At 34.0% G+C, this 14,947-nt stretch overlaps 1 protein-coding gene across 1 annotated transcript; it reads right to left on the reverse strand.

The window, feature by feature from the left end:
* Positions 1–180: 180 nt before the first annotated feature.
* LOC139130567 (minichromosome maintenance domain-containing protein 2-like) lies at positions 181–14,150 on the reverse strand. The gene is made up of 18 exons (XM_070696315.1): positions 14,071–14,150; positions 12,877–12,993; positions 12,648–12,708; positions 12,243–12,301; positions 10,643–10,746; positions 9,643–9,744; positions 9,113–9,217; positions 8,470–8,537; positions 8,154–8,255; positions 6,984–7,081; positions 5,919–5,954; positions 4,691–4,760; positions 4,424–4,563; positions 3,682–3,862; positions 2,261–2,350; positions 1,481–1,635; positions 1,015–1,046; positions 181–477 (listed from the first exon to the last, which is right to left on the reverse strand). The coding sequence occupies exons 2-18, from the start codon at positions 12,988–12,990 to the stop codon at positions 240–242; spliced, it is 1,755 nt and encodes a 584-aa protein (XP_070552416.1). The 5' UTR covers positions 12,991–12,993; positions 14,071–14,150; the 3' UTR covers positions 181–239.
* Between the last annotated feature and the right edge of the window lie 797 nt (positions 14,151–14,947).

Consider the following 14,947-nt stretch of genomic DNA (forward strand, 5'->3'; position numbering starts at 1 on the left):
TTAAGTACCTTTTATAAAACTCTCCACTTTATATGTACCATTTATCATTTTGATGTACATGTAATCAGAGTTAGTAACTCAGAATCTCAAATATCAATGACTGCAATAATAAGTGATTTGAAAAAATCTCTTCTCCTGAAATGCTGCAGTTTACATTTTATCAACTAATCACAGGTATAATCATGACTTTTGACAAAATCCACATGAGGCATCACATTTTGTCTGCAAATTCTTCCCATTTATAAATTTTGAGATTCTTTCAGCAACAAAAGTACAAATATCTTGAAGTTTATGGAAGTGCCTTTAATGCCATTACTTACTTTTTGTAAATCTTCTGTTGAGACAACTGACTGAATCGTATATCGTTGTGTCTCATCGAGCACTGCATTTGTGAGGATCTGATTCATGAGACAGGTTTCTACATAATTATCCCAACAAGTATCAGGACTTGCACAGATGTACATCATTCCAAAGGGACTGTAAAGACAGGGTGAAGACAAAAACATGGACTGCATACCTCTCCATATTTACCGGTAGTTTAAAGGAAAATTATGCAAGACTGGAGAACACTTGGCTCTTGCTATCCTGCAGTGCAATTGAACACTGTTGGAGTTAGGTATATTTGCATTGAAATTAAAGGCATCCTCAAACAAGCATTGATAAACAACACTGGGCAAATGGGTCCAGCATTTTTCAGATGTGCCTAAATTCATTCAATTTTTATATACATGACTTCACAAAGATAACATCCAATACTCCATACTTGCAAAGGGAATATAACATAAGCACTGTAAAAGTTCAGTCAATCAATGAAAAGAAACATTGTAGCATACATGTTAATTCAAGAATTGTTAACTTTTGATTTGACTTGTCTCTAAAACATGACGATATGAATGACAAGCATTTAATTGCATGAAGACTGACTACTGGATAGGGTATTGATCGACTTTCAAAACATATGTCTATGTGAATGAATGGATGAATAATATTTTTGACTGAAGTAGAACTACTTACTCAGCAAAGATCCTGGGAATATTACCATAATCCTACCCGAATAGGAAGAAAAACACACTATGAGAAAACTATCAAGAAGCAAGCACAGCACAGCTCTTTGTATTTGCTCATCATAAATACTAAAGGAGAGACAACATCCAATGAAAATTTTGTTACAGAGTAATATTAGTGAAATAAGATGTCAAATGGTGAAAATTTCAAATGACAAACAGAAACAATGTCCAACTGGATGTAGTGAAATTGCTGTTACCAAACATACTGTAAATGTGTATAGGATCTAAGCAGAATTTTCTGGCACTCTGGCTCAACTTGCTGGGGTCAGATGACTCTATTACTAGACATAAGAATCATTCATGTAAGTCACCATATTGGATGATCAAACATGCAGCATTCAATACAGAAAAATGCACTCTAAATTAAATTGTGCATGATTTTTACAGTGATAAACTTAAAACTTGTTACTCACTTGTTGTGTGAATATGTCGTTGTTTGTACTACTTTTGTAATTGGCAGCAACATAGGCCCATATATTGCATCTAATTGGAACAGACACCTGTTGATGCAGGGTCTGTTCACTGTATTTCTTTGGTATGTTGATGGTTATTGCACTATGCTCCATTGCTAATAGAGAAGAAATCATTGCCAATCTTTTGGTACATATCTACACTGTGTGCACTGTTTGTAGGGGTTGTTTGTAGGTACACTCTGGCCTAACACAATTAATTAATGTGAATTAAACTCCACTATGTGTAAAATGAACATAAAGATTATTTCATTTCCAATTTTCATCAATCTTAGTTGTTACAAGGGAAAGTATGGCAACAGTTTTTTGAACCGTAAATTCCAGGTGTTGCAGATTTCAAAATAAAACTGTAAATATTGGCAATACAAAACATTGCTTGATTAGCATGATTACATCACCAATATAAATATTTTTACATCCAGAGTTGTCAACTAAATTTGCAAAAACTGGCTTTCTACAGAATTCAGCCAAACTGCAACATGCAGTAGTTGACAGAAGCATGTCGCATTCCTATTAAAACTTGCAACTTTTTGATACTCTATATAATTGGTAATTCACACTAATATGATTCACATATCTTTTAAATGTCAAGTGCTCTTGCTAACCAAAAGCATTATGGCTAAAAAGTCTGTTATCACTGTAAATATCACTTTTCAAAGAGAACAGTCTAAGCATAGAAGCTGAACTTTAGAATACTTCAGAGCAAAACAAAAATCAACTTACCATAGAGAAGACTGTCTCTGCAATCTTTCTTATAATATGTTAAATCTCCAAGTGTACAAATACCATCCCTACACAGCATCAAAGATCCGCCTACAGATAATTGGAAATCACTCAATTACTCAATAATTACTTTTTTGGTACCAGTATTTCTTTTTCCAACTGTATGTGAAAGCTTGCAAAACATTGACGTAAAGTCTACATTTTAAAATGCCATTTTTACTTTTTACTGAAGCTTCTATTGAGAATCAAAAAAGAATTAAAACAGCCACTTCTGTTTGATGTTTTCACTGAACTATTGTTGCCTGGTCTTTAATATCAAAATTTAGTATTCTTCAGATTTTTTATCCAGAGTATGACACTTTCTTAAATTCTACAGTAAACTTATTTCTAATCACAACATATCAGCTTTTACAAACTTTATTGATCTACTAGAACTTTGAGAGAACAATGTAGTGATTTGACAGAGAGTCTGACTAGTTTTCTTTTGATTTTTTGACATGTAAGATGCTAGTCTACAAACACTCCCAGGGATAAGAAATCAAATATTTCATAAGTCAGTTCCTAGGACAGGATGTTTAAGTGGCTCTTTAGCAGTTTTGTATTCTGGCATACATTCTTTAGCATAGAATACAATTGGACCTATGAATTACTGCAAATGGTCTGTGCAACATACTGATGGCTTTGGACTTTGTATCATGAGATCTGACTAGTGGATTCAGGGTAATCACCATTGCCATTTTAATGAGCTCTATGATTGCAGGATATTCAAGTATTGTATGGCAAATATTTGGCTGTCCAGAATCAAACACAAAAGTTTGTATCATCAATAGCCTTGACCCTTTTCTAGTTGCCAGTATTTGTACTAATTTTGCTCAATCTTTTCAAGGGCAATCAGATGTAGCTACGATTACTGATCATGAAAACATTCATAATTTTTACATTTATAGCTACAGTTTTTGGTAACTCCGTGAATCTATAGAGTGTAGTGATCATTTCTGGCTAGTTATCAATGAATGAGTCCCTTTGCAGTAAAACACCGGTAAAAAGAAGACATGGTTTCAAGTTGCTATTGAAAGTGACAAAGTCAGCCTTTTTTTCATGAATTTTGTTTGATATGAGATATTACTTATATTGTTTGACATATTGAAAGATAATGAATGGGTGACCATGCGTGTATTCAACCTAGGTTTCAGACACGATACACGAAACCATTTCAAAAGTGAATTAATGGTCATGACCATTAATTCATTTTTGCGATGGTTTCATGTATAGTGTCTAAAACCAGGGTCGAATATATGCATGGTCACCCATTCATTATCTTTCAACATGTCAAACAATGTAAGTAGTATCTTGTATCAAACAAAATTCATGAAAAATGGCCGACTTTGTCCCTTGAATGAAGACTACAAGTGATCACTAACCATCTATAGTACATGCTCCAGTACCAGTAGTATTCTTTGTAACAGTTGCAAACAATGAGTCATTTCCAGTGTGATGTAAGTGACAGCTAGCAAAGGAAGCACCATGCATTAACAATCTATTCAATATCACTGTATCACTGCCCACTGCAAGCACATTCAGACCTCTTGACTCTCTCGTTTTCTGTATTTTCAGGAAAAAAATAAACTTTTTCACACACAAGTCATACTTGAAAATAGTGATATTTGTTGACATAAGTTAACTAAGGTGTGTGGTTGCTTTTAGTGTATGATTGCATTTATTTTTACCATTTCAATCCAAGAAGTAGAAGTACTAAAATTGCAGTAAAGAATGTTAATTATCAATAACTGACATTTTTGTTGACAACATTACCTTTGTTTTTTTGTTGATATATTCATTTGTAAGGTGAAAATTTGGTTGGTATTGCAATCCATTTGTGACAATTTTACTGATATTTCTAGTCATACTTGTTTAACTGAGAGCCAAATACATAACCTGCATAAAAGAGAAATCTTCCATACATTGTCTAATAGACACTGGACAATATCAATTCAGCATTTGTATTCTAGAACTTTCCTCACCTACAAGTTTTGAAAACATTATTTTTATTGGGTGACACCAGAAAGTGCTTCAGCTATGGAAGTACTGACTGCAACAGTCATGGTAGATTTCAAATGACAATCTCACTGACAACTTAATGGTTTAGATGAGTTGAAGACATACCTTTTTGCATATTTCTGGTTTTTGGACGAGACTAAGTAGCATACCCAACTTCAGTCTGAAGTAAGATCCTGCTGGTGTTATGTCACTTCCAAAGATATATGCCAGACTTGCAACGAAACTCCACGATGAAGACATTCTGTCTGCCAAAATGTAATACACACTTTATCTATTAATCAATAGTCTAAGAGTCATTATTTATCTCACACTTTCAAGGTACAGAACAGTATGTATATCAGACGAAGATAATTGTTTGCTATAATAACTTACCATTATATAATGTCTGAACTGACGAAGGAATACATGCAGTCGGATCACAGGTGTAATCTTGATGGAATTCCTGTTGAAAGTTTGAAAAACTGGGTACATCACTGATGCTTTTAATATGCAAATTGTTTATAAATACACTCAATTTTTGTAAGGGTAGGACAGATGAATTTGTTGAAAGTAATGATACAACAGAAGATGTTCAAAGATGCCCAGTCTGAAATAGGATGAATGAGTGTAATCATTTGAGATCCACTCTGAAATAGGATGAATGAGTGTAATCATTTGAGATCCACTATGACAGTGGCAATCAGTTTTCACAGAAGCACTTCTGGTGTCCCACATTTTATTTCTTTCTTTCATCATTCATCAACAGCAGCACTTTTTATTTTCCTTAAGAGGGCGCTGTACCCAACACACCGTATTTTGCTCAAAAATCACCTTTTTGCAAATATAAATTCAATTTCAATTAATATGTTAACCCAAATATTGGTTGGGTTTACTGTTTAGCTTGTCAAGTAGTCATAAGTTGCTTGATAAAGAAGTGTTAATTCATGCAAATGTACGCAAATCACCAGATTTCCTGGCTTCTCTTTTCTCAAAATTCCATGATTTCCAAAGAATTTAACTCCACTCTGGCTGGGTCAAATTTTCCAAAATTTTCACATTATGTTCTTTAAATGCTGTGTAAAAAAAAACTGCTGTTTTGTTTGGCCAGAAAGTTCTTACATTTTGAATATGAGGCATTTTAATTTTGCTAATCATGTTTTTAATCACTTTTTTCAGTGTCAGTCTTTCAACCCATGCCAGTTTAGAATGAGGACAGATAATGCAAAATAAAATACTCATTTTTTTCTACATATACTCTTCTTTCAATGAAATATTACATTTCAGAAAATAGTGCCATGTTTTTGACTTAAATTGATTTCTATCAGTAATACCAAAATTGACGTTTTTACGCCAAATATACACCTTCATCCTTCAAGTAAACTATTGCTACCCTAATAAGTTTTAGAGTTTCTACTTTTATAGTGTTGGGGGTTCCTTTGTCATCTTAGATGAGAAATATTCCTTTTGAAAAAAACTGTGTTAGTAACGTGCAGCTCCATCTTAATTGGGCAGCAAATGTAACTGAATCCTTATTTTGATGGCCTTGATGAATTGCAGGATGTTTGCCTTTTCAATTGCGGAAATTTGTACAAATGTAACAGAAATGCAATGAAAAACTGACCTGACTTTCATTGTTGACTTCAATGATATTATTTGCCTGAAAGAAAAAGGATAAATATGGGTGAATATTTTACGCTTGTATTCAGTTGGTAGTTGTCTAAACAGGAATACATTTCAAGAAGGATAGTTGCTGCCCTTTCTTGTATCCTGTAATGGTTTTGTGCAAGGCTGAAAGCAACATGCTCTTCATTTTTAGGTATACTTTTAGCTCAAATACACCATCCAGTTTTCCTCAAAGTTCATTTCAATTTCCCCATTCAGTAATTTTACTTGTAAATAGCCTTGTATATATGTCATTTTTGATGTCATTTCAGTCAAGTCATGTTTCTTCCTTGAGAGGTCAATTCAAAATAACCGCCATGTATGAATACCACACAGGGGAACAGCGTGACCTCATTACTTATGCAGATGACAATGCTACACCTGGCCCAACAGCAATAGTAATATACTTCTAATGTGAGAGTATTTTCATTGAGGAAATCTGTAAGTTTTGATCAGATTTGATGTTGGTAGTTCTTTGTCTTGATTGATTTCTTTGTCTATGCTAATTGCAATTCCCAAAGCTCTACCAGTAGGGCTCCAGTACCTCAACGCAAAACAGTATATGCTGTAAACAGGAAAGTTATAAGGAACTTTGGCCAATACTAGTTTGACTTTCTACACTTTTATTACAATTAGCAATCTGATTTTTGCTGGTTATGCTGTCAGCACAGCCAGAGCAGTTACAACATAACAAAAGGTTGAGTTGACACTAAGTCTTCAGTCATGGGTTAAGTGAGAATCATTGAATTTATGTGGTTTCACATGCACAATTATGTACAAAACCACGTCATGCACAATTAATAGCATTCTAAGAAGGGTCTCAGGATCATTTTCATGGTTGCAACTTTGAAAAGATTTATGTGTATGAAACATACACACAAATGCCACACAAATACAGCAACTGGTTGTTATGCATCATTTGGTAAGCACAATAATGGAAAATATCTTTTGTTTCAAACTAAAAAAATGTAGACCTTGTGCCTTTATGTTTTTTTCGTTGAACAAGAATGGATGATTTTCTCACCTCAAATGTAACAGAAATATCAGCTTGACGGTACATGTACATTGGAATTCCAATGACAGAATATGTTCCACCAATTGTTACATCAGATGCAAGATCACCTGCAAGGGAAAATTTGATCAAACAAATTGCACTTCAACCTTGTGACAGCTAATTCATGTAACTAATATCTGCATTAAATAGCCAACTACACATTTTCACACTATACAAAAGATTAGATTGTTCATTGTGGAGAAATTGCATTGTTTTTTACCATACAAGGTATTATTTCCAGCTGTTTTCTTTTTCCAGTATATTTTGCCTTTCTGAAAATAATTCATTGTGCATTAAGAAATCAATTATTCTGACATTATATTAATCAACTTTGATTTCCTTGATTTTTCAGTTATTTTAAAATATCAGTGAACATGGATGATATTATGATTGGACGGTGTCATTTTGTAAATTTTTAAAGCAGTGTATTTGCTAAGATTTGGGAAGATAGGTGAATGGTGACGAAACCTTGGTTACCTTAATTCAATGCTCTAATATAATTGAACTGATATTCCAAGGAGAACCCTAGTGACATTGACTGGGTAACCAGCCCTAAAGGGACAAAGTCTGCCATTTATTCATGAATTTTGTTTTATATGAAATACTATTTATATTGTTTGACATGTTGAAAGATACTGAATGAGTGGGTGACCATGCATATATTCAACCCCGGTTTTAGACAAATTAAATGAAACCATTGCGAGAAGGAATTAATGGTCATGACCATTAATTCACTTTTGCAATGGTTTCATGTATCGTGTCTGAAACCTAGGTTGAATACACCCATGGTCACCCATTCATTATCTTTCAACATGTCAAACAATAAAAATAGTATCTCCTCATATCAAACAAAATTCATGAAAGAATGGCTGACTCTGTCCCTTTCACAAAGCATTGTATTACATGTTCTGATGTCTTTATATACAGCTGTAATTTTATTGATACTTTACTCATGACATTTACTGGTATGTACCGGTACATGTGTGTGTTCACATATTGGAGGAATAACTTGGATCAAAGTATGTACAGTGAAAGAAGTGAAATGACAATACCCTTTTCCTGTATTAGCTTTATAATCTACAGAAAACGATTGTCAAGTAGTGATAAATCATTGGCTCATTAACATTTGGGTTTTATTACCTCTCAAAACCACTGTAACAGATTGATGTCTTACTCTTTCTGATGAAATCTTCCAGCAACATTTCAAAGCTTTGTCTGCCAACATCTGCACAACCACCTTATCTGGTGTACAAAATAACAGTATTTTGTCTGAACATCATGTATCTGGAATCAACTTTTATGTAATATGTTCACAAACTAAAGCTATACACATATTATCTCAAATAGAAATTGCCAGAATTAATTATTTGACCAGGCACAGTAATACTGGCAACATTAATTATTCTTAGATATTAACATGGAATTCTCTATGATAATGATATTCTTGTCAACTTACCTGCTAGCAGTCTGCAAGCTACATCTTCTACTAGTGTTGATCCACAGAACATACACACAAAGTCGTTTCTGAAATAATCATCATTGTGTATTTTATCACAACTCTAAAATTATCATTACAGACAGGGATTTCTGTGAGTTACATTCTCTTAAGTTCTTGTAATTGTGCTTTCAACTTCATTTAAATTCAAATGCAAAGTGCATATTTTACTACATTGATAAGTATGTTATTACTAAAAGCACATCAATGCATTCCATTTTGGTACCATTAGCAGGCTGTAATGAAAGAAACAATTGTTGTGAAGTTTTCATTACAACTGTCCTCTTCCTCATAAATACAGAATAGAAATCTAAAAACTCATGAACTGGAAAGAAAACCTTGAACATCATCACAATAACAAGTCAAAAATTAGAGGCTGTTTATGTATTTAAACTAGAAATGACAAGATATTGGTGCTTGAACTCCCATGATCATATCAACTGACATACATGTACGATTGTGTGTTGCAGTGTTTCATTACACTGAATACATTCAGATTGTCAAACTGTATTAAAGTGCCTTAAGTTACAAAATGGCAAACTACAGTTAAAAAAAGTGAAAACAGCAAATATTTCACTGTAAATTTGAAGACTGAGTATTCTACCTGATAGTTTGAAATTCTGATGCTCCGGTTGTATGTATTCTGATATAATGATGACCACTTGACCCATCACACGATGAGACTGGACAGTAGTATCTGGCAGCTTGTCTTTATCAAGGCAAAAGAAATCACTATAAGTACACTGTAATAAAATATTTTAACAATTACAAGTATTGTTAGGTGATGGGGACAAACAGTATTGCTTTGTGGACATAAACTGAAAATGAAGACAAAAATACTTCAACAGAAATATGTTAATTTAATGAATAAAGTTTTCACATGCTCATGCATCTGAGGTACCAGCATGCAAGACATCTGATATTGGAGTACCATACAAATTCAATGACTAGTAATCAACTCTCTGATCTATATTGGAGAGTAATGAAACTACAAATCTCAGGCACTTTTATAGCCAAGCGTTATACAATATACTTCTCTGTCAGAAGTTTCCAGGCAAGTGTTGCAGATTGATCTTTTACAACTACTGTATTAGTCTGTCATTTAATACCAATGATTAATAAATTGATACCTACGTGTACTTTGTGATGGTTGACATACTGCAAACTACACCCCTAAACTTGTAGAATCTTTTGTCTGCCTTGCAACTCCACAGATCATATGGATCAAGCTGATAACTTCATCAAGAGACAAATCAAAGTACAGAAGATTGAGTTAGGAAAACTAAAAACTAACTTATGTTGGAAAGACGTCTAACCTACATTATTAACACTTTGTATATTTTATATTTGAATACATAAAACAAGAGAAAACCGGTATCCAAATGTACAATAGTACAATGAAAACCATATATGTAACTGCAGATAGAAATATGAACATTTCTATATATCATTATACACATCTGGGTTTTTTTAAATGCCAAGACATTTCTTTTGCCTTGAATTGTATCATTACAACTTAAAAATCTGAAAAGTTCATGGCAAGTATTTCTTTTGTGAAGTTGTGAATAAAGCACTCCAGAATGGCTTGTAACACATCCTTTAGAGCATGACATATTAGTATTCACTATTAAATGCAAAGTATATTGATGAGTAGTAGTTGAAATATGGAACTCTAATTATAATAAGTCTTTGTTAATGTAGAATATTAATATACCAGGATCATGCAATAATATTTATTATATCATACCAGTATATTGATGACGCAAATACAGTGATATGATTGGTCGAGATGCGAATAGAACCGTGGTATATTGGCGATATACCACGGTTGGCATATGCGCGAGCTCTCAGCTTGAGCACAAATCCATTTTTGACGTTCCACGCCAGAATTTCAATATACTGTTATGATATATCAATAAATCACACCCAGCGAAGGTATAGCACTCGATTTTGACCAGTTCACTCCATATATGCACTCGCTATCGCTCATGCATATATGGAGTGAACTGGTCAAAATCTCGTGTTATACCGTCGCTAGGTGTGATTTATTGCTTAAATATCTAACATGTAAATTTATCTTCAGAAATATCAAACGACATAGATGGACTCACAATGAAATCACTATGATTCTAACCTTGGTAAATTTGGTATGTCATTAACTCTAAGATGAACTAGAACTTGACTTGAATTTTCCACAGTGGGCAAGAGTGAAAGTGTCTGGATAGCTGTAAAGCATACCTATCAAAGGAGATTAAAGTGCATTGATAAGGGTACATTTATGATGGAAACAGTACTGATGTGCAGATTTATCGCAACATTGAACTTGGACATGACCTTACCAAAGCTAAGCAGGTGCCTTTTAATAGCAATTTTTAACCACTAACCAGGTAATTATATTTGAATTACGACATAAAACTATTTCAGATTTTGAAATATTATAATTGTAATTTATCAGGGAGAAAAGAAGCCCGTCTAATTTGCATATTCAAAATTTAGTCATTGGTTGAAAAACCTGAGTGAGATCATCTCTACAAACTTACAAACCAAATTTAATTGCTATTGGACAGGCAATGTCAGACAAATACATTTTGGAAATAATGTCAAAAATCCAAATATGCTAATTTATGCTAATTTTCACTGCACTTAGGGCATCCAAAAAGAGCTGCACATCAAATTTGAAAGTTGTCAGTCCAGTAGTATCAGAGAAACAGCTGTTTGAGTCAGTTTGACCAAGAATGAGAATGGTCATACTGTGTGACTTAATGTAGACCAGCTATGAAAGATTTCTGAGCAGCAATTTCAGAGAACAAATGTAAAGTTGATGTTGGACATCTGTCTGAAGAGCTCTATGTCATCGGCAGCAGAGAAGTTCAGACAATAAGCAAGATCCATTAATTCATGTCTGGGAAAACAAAGTTCATCATACCAATTAATAATGCAGCAATCAATGTAACCGCCAAAGCACTCCACCTTGGACATCCAAAGGGGGACTTAGGCAATCAGAAATCCATGGGGTTATGTAAGGGGATTTGAAATCAGTCTTATGAAATTTGCCGAATGCTCCATCCTTTGGGTAAGGGGCCGTCGATAATAAAAGCTGACGCACAAGAAACGTAATTCCTTTGTTTTATTTGAAACCCCTCCCCCCCTCAAAACGAAAGTTCTTATGCAAAATCAATTTCGTATTATGATGCCGTTTCTGACAAACCCACATGCACGCCCATGAAAAAAATACAGGAAGTGCACATTAATTAATAAACCTCCACAAGTTTTTATTTCACATTTACGTCTTTTTGTTGTCTTTTTTGTGTCTGTATTTTGTGGTCATTCTGTTCTCGATGAACACAAAGGTAGTATTGCATTTTTGCTGCAAAGCCGCACTTCGAAAACAATAGAAAATCCATGTGCAATTTTGACGCACACAAAAGGAAATGAGCTTTTACCCCTCCCCCTAAACAAAAGAAAATTACGTTTGTCGAGCATCAGCTTTTATTATCGACGGCCCCTAAGACAGTCGAGAAAATCCTCTGTGCACTGCTACCATAAGTGAGAAAGAGAAAAGGGATACAAAATGAGGTGAATGCCCATCCCCTCAGTTTATATTTCACAGCAAATCTCAGTCTAATCTCCAACATTTGTCCCATTTTTCCTGAGAGGATTCATTTACTGCTGCATAATTGATTTCACAGAGTTGTATAAATGTAATGCTGATAGTGAAACTATTTGAAAAGTACCTCTTGAAAAATGTTGGCAGCTGAAGAGACTTGATTGAGAACAAGGTTGCAGAATTCAGCTGAGGAAAAGAAACAGGAAAACATGTAGTATACAATTTGAACTTTATTAAATAAAAAGACTAAAATAAAGTCTGCTAAAGTCATTTTAATTTTGTTGCAAAGGCAATTTCCTTCCATGATGCTTATTTTCATCTGGTGTTAAGTTACAGAAAATTGTGAATCATTTTCATCCATTTGGGAGACATCACCCAACAAATAACCAGTTACTCTAGAATGTACAAATGTAACACATTTTCTTAAAATTACCCAGTTGTTATTGATATTTACTTAAAAAAGATGGCATCTATGATATGAACAAACAGATGAAGACCAGGAAATTAAAAAAAATTATTAAAAATCACATACCATTAATTTCAGCCAGTTCCATTGGATTCAAAGTAAGAACAAAATTGTAGACGGTGTGTACCTTGGAGGTGGAAAGGAAATGAAGGCCCATAAATATTATTGCCATCATTCTATAAACTCATTAAATTGAAAATAATGATAACTTTTCATGGTTATGGATGCTACTACTCCTTGGACTGTAATTTGGTTTCATGCATCGACTGTACAGTCAGTGCACAATCATCTTTACCTGCTTGCTGTTTGCATACACGAGACATTTCTCTCTCAGTTTCTGGAGCGCTCCACTTTTGTCAAGATACATCAGAGCTGCTTGTTTGAGTCCCAACTGTTCTGTTGAATCCATGGCCTGTGCAAAATAAAGTCATAGACTGGATTTATATCGTAACTGCACAGATCGGGACACTTAAGGGTTTACATGGAAACCACAATTGAGATATACGAGTGATTCTACTTGTCGGTACAGTGCCATCTACATGAACTGAGGCAATGAATTGTCTTAGGTACATAGTACAGAGATCAGTTTCAATATTGCTACTGCAAATCGTTTCTTTTGTTTACAATCGTCGATTCGAGAAACGAGAAACTGATACGCACGGTGCTGAATGCAAACAACTTTGTGCTGAAGCACTTCTGACTGAATTCCGCCCTAGTCTTAGCATTATAGTAAAGTACTAAGACAGAATAGTCTCTTATGAGTTTTTGGTGTCACGATCTGAGTTCATCATGTTCAGTATTAAAATGGACAGTGTTCGCACAGCTCAGCTCCCCTCTCGCTGTGCAGACACTCTGAAGGAGCTTTAATAGCTTAAAACTTTCAAGTGAGAAACCGTGCAAAAACAGCGTTGTACATCTATCGCAAATGACGTCATTTTTCTTTGATGAATACACAAAAATGAATAGTTGTCCTCATTTTCCGCAAGGATGACGAAAGTATAACCTGCTTATGATACAATTGATACAAATAATCACATTATTTTATTGCTCAGACTACATTGACGGTGCAACAACAGCCACGAATACAACAACAACAAAATTTGTCCGAGTTTCAAGCAGAAGTGTCCGATGTCGCGCGAGTGCAGCTATATTACATGTAAACAAACCTGAAATCGCTATCAACGCTATACCCTTTGCCGATATTGAGAGGAATGCAAAACTTGAAAATCAGTAAGTGAATAATATTGCAACATTTGTGTGATTTTATCTGAAGATTACAGAGACAAGATCACGAGTACATCAGGTATATAGATGAAGGGTCACTCTCCGAGTTCCAGGTGATTGTTGATTTTTGTACAAGAACTGAAGAAGCATATAATATACATCGTCAACACTAGATTTCTTCGGATGATTGAGAATGGATCTGCATCACAGATAAAATATAGTAATCTCCAACTTAAACAAACGAGAGGGAAAAGAATCAGTCTACCTTTGAAGCATCCCTGCACGGTCATCTGGAATATCTCGAAGGTTGAAATGCGATGTCATGTCAGTGAGCAGACGACAACCTTTTGCACGGAACAAACTATGAGTTTGCATCGATTTCATTTTCGGATACAGATTCGGACTCGGATTTGTTCATATAAAATCCAAAAGTTGTGCCCCAGTATGTAATTCCAATCGCAGGCTCTCAACACAGGAACTGTGTGTATTTATCGGGTGAAAAACACATTGTTTTCAATATTTTACTGAATCAAAATCAATATGCGCTTCTAATCTAACATAATGATATTTTTACAGCACAAATCACGTTATAATAATAATAATAATAATAATAATAATAATAATAATAATAATAATAATATAATAATAATAATAATAATATTTTATTGCTTGCTTGTAAATATAGGATTTACATCACATTTGTGGCAATAAAAGTGTGATACAAAAATAAGTTCAAATTTTTCTTCAATAAAGATAAAGTAATACAGTGTAATAATAGTAGCTAATAATAAATATAACTAGGTATTTCTTTGTTTATATAAAGTAAAAATATAATCTGCAAGTTGTTCATTAAAAGATAACTCTTGTTTTGTGGTAGAGAAATAAGCTGATTTCAGTATCGTCATTTGGGAAATTGATTTTACTGAAAAAGTACTTTCTTTGGACTTTGTATTTCTGACAGACTAATAGAAAGTGTGTTTCATCTTCAATACTGTTGATGTTACACTGATTGCAGTATCTTTCAGTAATTGGGGTTTTTGGAACAGTGTGTTTCCCTTTTTCAATTGCTAGATCATGATTGCTAATGCGAAGTTTGGTGAGCAATTTTCTTTGTCGTTATATGATGGTACGGAACTTGTGCT

The sequence above is a fragment of the Ptychodera flava genome, chromosome 4 (genome assembly GCF_041260155.1).
Source record: "Ptychodera flava strain L36383 chromosome 4, AS_Pfla_20210202, whole genome shotgun sequence".
Taxonomy (NCBI): domain Eukaryota; kingdom Metazoa; phylum Hemichordata; class Enteropneusta; family Ptychoderidae; genus Ptychodera; species Ptychodera flava.